Source organism: Poecilia latipinna, unplaced genomic scaffold, assembly GCF_001443285.1.
Source record: "Poecilia latipinna isolate Pla-1442-1.1 unplaced genomic scaffold, P_latipinna-1.0 Scaffold1496, whole genome shotgun sequence".
In the NCBI taxonomy this organism is placed as follows: domain Eukaryota; kingdom Metazoa; phylum Chordata; class Actinopteri; order Cyprinodontiformes; family Poeciliidae; genus Poecilia; species Poecilia latipinna.
Window position 1 is genome coordinate 154,136 of NW_015114112.1, and position 5,455 is coordinate 159,590.

A 5,455-nucleotide genomic window follows, 5' to 3' on the forward strand; every position below is an offset into this window, starting at 1 on the left:
GTTACTGCACCCGTCGAAGCTCTCCGTGTTTTCTTGGGTCTGAGGGACTGCTACACACTTTCTACATATCAACTTCCTACTTAAGCTCTAACCTCTTTCATATTGTAACAGCTTGAATTTATGTAACCAGGTGAAAAATGGGTACATGTCAAATGTATTTTGTAAACCATGTTTTGCTTTTATTTCACCGACTGGTTGTAATTCTTGTTTTTGTCAGCATGTGGTGCTGTTGTTACAGAGAGGTCTAAAATTACCGGAAGTAGAAAAACCTTCTTGTTTATGTACTGTGGCACTAACTGGTAAAACGGAAGAGAAGGACATTTTTTGATCCGAGACCTGGTGGAGAAGACGGCTATGGCCACATGAGAGAAAAATCCAAGTGTTCGGTAATTAATGTTGGAACTGAATTACCTTCCGTGGACAAAGCTACAGAGATTAAGCTAATGTCATGTTTTTCTCTTTGTCCTCTTCTAGAGGTGCCACTGCTGTTTGTTTGTTATGCCATTATATGCTGTTCGATTTCAGCTTTTATGTGAAGCTGCGTTCTACTCTATTGAGTGCTAACCGCGTTGTTAGCCCGCCATTTCGCTGAAGCTAAGGCTTTCTACCATTCGAAATACGGGCCACTTATTTCTCCATATATTGAATCTCATTCTTTTTTTTATTTTGTTTTAACTCAGAGGGAAGTGTCTTTTTGAGATTAAAGGACCCCTTCTATGTGAAGCTCCGTGTGCTTTATTAATCCCGGCTTCACATTTATTTCCAAGTTTTAGTGAGAACAGTGATCTGAGGGTCTTCCAAAACAACAAAATTGTTTCATTAATAATAATCCATATCAGTTTAAGTATGGATATCAATTCTTAGTCCTTCAAGGTTAAGTCAAGCAACTAGAGACACAGCATTCCCTTCAGGACACTGACAAAGCAGATCTTCTGATAAATGCTTTATCTAACCAGGATATAATGATTGGTGAATAGACCCTATAATCACTCTGTCAACAATTATTGTTAAATATTAACCAGGTAACCATATAAAAGGACCAGAAATCATTTCATTTAGTCTGAGTTTTGGGGACAGCATCAACATGAATTTCACTACTTGGATGTTGGTCTTGTTCTGTGGTCTAACTTTGGCCCAGGATGATGTTAATGAAACAGAAACACTGTCAAGTTTTCCTGAAATGTCAATCTTGCTCCAAGAGCTCGGTGCTGTGAAAGCAAAACTGGAAGCTGTGGAAACAAAGCTGAAAGAGACCAAAAGCCAGGTTCTGGTGGTTAACGATAAAGGTAAATCCTTGGAAACAAAGCTGAAAGAAACCGAAAACCAGGTTTTGGTGCTTCAGGAGAAAGGTAAAGTCATATTTATTAAATTTTTTTTTACTGGTTTCTCAGTTTCATTGAGGCTTTTGAAACAGCTAGAACCATTCTCCATTTATATTTTTGTTTTTATCTAGAAGCATACAAGGTAGTTTTCAGTGCTGGAATTGGTGGTGGAGCCATTGGACCCTTCAGCACATCAAAGACCTTGGTCTACACACGAGTCATAACGAATCTGGGCAATGCCTACAATCAGCACACTGGTAAGTTGAGTTGTTGTAATTTTCCATTCCAAATATTCTGGAAAGACTCATTTAATTGTCCAAAATTTTCACTTTCCAATTTAAACCTAAAATAATATCTAGGAATGAAAGCCATTATGTAATATAAAAATTGAAACATGTATTAAAATCCCCTTAACTGTCGCCCCCAAAACACCTACATGGAAGTTAAAGGGCTCAGTTAAGGGCATAAACATTAAGTTAGAGTTTTTCACAAGGCAACAGAATTTATTTGACTCTTTGTTTCCACAGGTATCTTTGTTGCACCTGTCAGAGGCATGTACTACTTCTCCTTCTTCTATCATGCTGGTGGAGGACATCCTGTGGGTCTGAACCTCATGAAGAACAATCAGCTGGTTGTGCAGAGCTCTGACCACAAGACACTGAATGACACGGCTGACAACGGAGGCAATGCAGCCTTTATGGAGCTGCAGCAGGGAGACCAGGTCTACGTCCAGATGCAGCCAAACACACATATTTGGGGAAGCAGCTACAGAACTACTTTTAGTGGTTTTCTTCTGCATCAAGTCTGAAAAAACATTATTGAGATCATTTGAATGGCTTAAAACAACTGACCAGACACTGACCATGGTTAGTGTTTTTTTTTTTTTTTCATATAGGTCTCTGAGTGGACATTATGATTTCTATGATGTGTTTCAATCTGTGTCTAATTGATCTGAACAGAATCTACAGTCATATTTACAATTAAGGCAGTGTTTCCTAATTATTTTCTGTCGTGCCCCTACGCCCCCAGGGATCATAATTCTTTTCATGCTCCCACCCCCAGTGCCTTTCCCTCCCCAGAATTGAAATACTATGGCAAATGTGATAATATTTAATAATTTATCCATGCAAATCACTTTCTCCAACATTGTATGATCGTATTAACAAACAGCTGGTTTATTGTTATAAGTCTCAAAATATTCAAGTTCAGTTTATTAAGTCAATCAGTAAACTTTAATCTACTCAGTTTGAAAGAGAAAAAGTGCAAATGATTCACTTTGATGTGCATTTTTAGACTCAATACAGTAAAACTTTTTACAACTGTACATTCTGGTGACTAGTCAGCTTCTTCAGTTTAGTTTTTAACAAGGTATATAGTTTTTAACATTTACTGTGAAAAATCTGCAGCAATATTATTTATATTTCAGCTTGTCAGATAAGATGAAAAGTGCATAACATTTTGCATTAACAGTAAAAACGGAGGCTTTGTCTATTTTCTGGCCTTTTACTGAGAGCTACAGTTAGTTTCTTATGAATGAGCATAAGGGCCAGGCTAAGAGATTTTGAATTGTGTTTTAAATACGAGTAAAGTTGGACGAGTCCTAATTTTATAACTTTTCACCATACTGCGCTAAAATGGGGAATTTTTGATGGTCTTCTGAGGTTGTAGTTGGTTTTACAAATAAGGAAATACTTAATATTTTAACACACTGGAATGAAATTATCAGCCCCAGGACTTTGAAACGATTGTTTAAACAACTTTCTATTTCAAAGAAAGACCCAGACTGGCTGAGTGGGTCACGTCACGTCGAAGGTTTTTGATTTAACGACTTTCTACCGGCAATATCGCATCTTTATTCTGCTAATAGGTTCTCATAGTATTATGACTGTATTCTTGTATTTGAAAATAAAAATCTCTTAAGAGACAGAAACAACCACATGTCTCTCTTCCTGGCTCTTAGATGTTTCAGGCAAGACACAAAAATGAGCCACAAACCAGAATGTAAAATCACTCACAAGACATTTATTAAATCAATACATTTGGCCAAATGGAGAATTAAGAATGAGAGTGAGGACTTCATGGTTTTATCTCTCATCCTCGCACCGAGACATCGCGAACCCCTCCAACTATTCCTATACACACAAACTATACCTGTCAAATCCTCTCCTGCATAAAACACTCCACTCATAGCTGCTAAACATTTAAGGAGTTGTGCTTTCTTAGATGTTTCACCTTCAACTTCTGCTGCTTGGACACCCTGACCGGCTGCTGATCCTGATCTGCCACAATTATCGCTCCATATTTAACTGTGGTATACGAACAGGGTTATTCATCTCATCCTTAGCTGGAACATTTCAAACTATAATGAGAATATAAGTTTGTAAAGGGTTTAACACAGTCTAGGAATATAAAGCATTTTATTTGATATCCAAAATATGCAAAACTCATTCAAAGCATGAGCGTACTTGATAACATTTTTTTTAATTTATCCACAATATCAAATATACGTTTTACAGAATCAAACACTATATCATTGTATCTGCACCTCTAAAGTAAATGGTTTACACCTTTATGTAGTAGTTGTTAAAAATTAACAGTCTTCAAACAGCATGAATGGAGTGAGGAACAAGTCACTGGTAGATTTGGAGACGCAGTAACTCATCAAGATGGCTGATCTTCAAAACCTCAAAGAAGAGCTTAAAGCTATGAAAGAGAAACTGAATGAGATGGAAAACCAGATTCTTGACCTCAAGAAAAAAGGTAATTGCTTGATAAGGAAACTACTTAAAACATAGAATTGAAAGTTGTTTTTTTTATTCTACTTTTAAAAATATTTATCTACCAAGACTCAACCAAAGTGGTGTTCAGTGCCATAGCCACTGGAAATGGACACACTGGACCCTTCAACACAGACAAAACCATAATCTACAATACTGTGCTAACGAATGTGGGCAAAGCCTACAATCACTTTACAGGTAGGTAGAGCTGTGCTTGCATTCTTTCTGTCTCTCTCTTACTTTTCGTCTCTCAGTCTCTCATATATACCTAATAATATTTATATATTTACTCATCCTCCCGACCCCACTAGTGATAAGGGTCTAACATAATGGACAGATATTTATTTATTTTTGTGCAGGGATCTTCACAGCACCAGTTGCAGGTGTTTATTACTTCAGCTTTTTCTACCACGCCGGAGGAGAATGTCAAGCACGACTGTATCTCTACAACAACAACAAGTTAGTTGTCATGACGAGTGACCACAAATCAACACAAAACGTAGCTGATAATGGAGGGAACGCCGTGTTCCTGCATCTGCTGCCAGGGGAACAGGTGTATGTCAAACTGGCACCATATTCACATGTTTGGGTGGGGGGAACCCACACCACTTTCAGCGGCCACTTAGTGTATGAAATGTAAACAAAGAAATGTCAGATTTTGGCCACAATATATGGAATCATTTCATTAATATTGATTTATTAGCATTTGCTAACATTTAATGAAAAGTTGAGAACAAATCAGAATCAACAAATTTGTAGTAACCACAAAAATTATGAAGGAAAAGCTTATTGAAATGCAAATGTACTTTGACAAATTGTAATCACGAGTTTTCTTCAAGGTAATTTTAATGACTGATTAGACAATTTTAGTGCATCTCTTAATAACTAGAATCTAACCAGATGTTCCTTTTGAAAATCACCTTTAGGCAGATATCAAACATTATTTTAATTAAGAGCACTTTACTGTATTAAAATGTTTTTTTATTGGTCTGATGTAATATTTTAATCTTAATTGTTGTGTTTTCGTCAGCTGTAAGCAGGAAATGTTCATAACTAATGGAAATCAAGGCTTGAATTGAGTAACAAATGCAAATAAACTTTTCAGTTCCCAAATGTATTGAATATGACTGGGTATCTTCTCAACAAATTGATTCGCTTTGCTGCACACATGTAACAACCATCTATTCTTTTTGACATGTACAACAGAAACATAAGAGGTGTGAGAACAGAACCACAGAGAAATGCAGAATTTAGAGGTCAAGTGATTTTAGTTCATATTTTATTCTAATTTATGTTGTACCAATTTCAAGCACCGATAACCATCAAAAAAGGATTTAAAAATAATTTAAGCAAATA

At 36.4% G+C, this 5,455-nt stretch overlaps 1 protein-coding gene across 1 annotated transcript; it reads left to right on the forward strand.

The window, feature by feature from the left end:
* The first annotated feature begins 1,180 nt into the window (after positions 1-1,180).
* LOC106963107 (complement C1q-like protein 2) lies at positions 1,181-2,176 on the forward strand. The gene is made up of 3 exons (XM_015057846.1): positions 1,181-1,349; positions 1,454-1,579; positions 1,850-2,176. The coding sequence occupies exons 1-3, from the start codon at positions 1,181-1,183 to the stop codon at positions 2,128-2,130; spliced, it is 576 nt and encodes a 191-aa protein (XP_014913332.1). The 3' UTR covers positions 2,131-2,176.
* Positions 2,177-5,455: the final 3,279 nt, after the last annotated feature.

What these genes read in the sequence shown, in the direction of transcription:
- LOC106963107 (XM_015057846.1), top strand. Translation starts at nt 1,181, where the DNA reads ATGTCAATCTTGCTCCAAGAGCTCGGTGCTGTGAAAGCAAAACTGGAA. An exon ending in TTTGGTGCTTCAGGAGAAAG is followed by an intron (nt 1,350 to 1,453) that starts GTAAAGTCATAT and finishes GTTTTTATCTAG; the next exon opens with AAGCATACAAGGTAGTTTTC. An exon ending in TGCCTACAATCAGCACACTG is followed by an intron (nt 1,580 to 1,849) that starts GTAAGTTGAGTT and finishes TTGTTTCCACAG; the next exon opens with GTATCTTTGTTGCACCTGTC.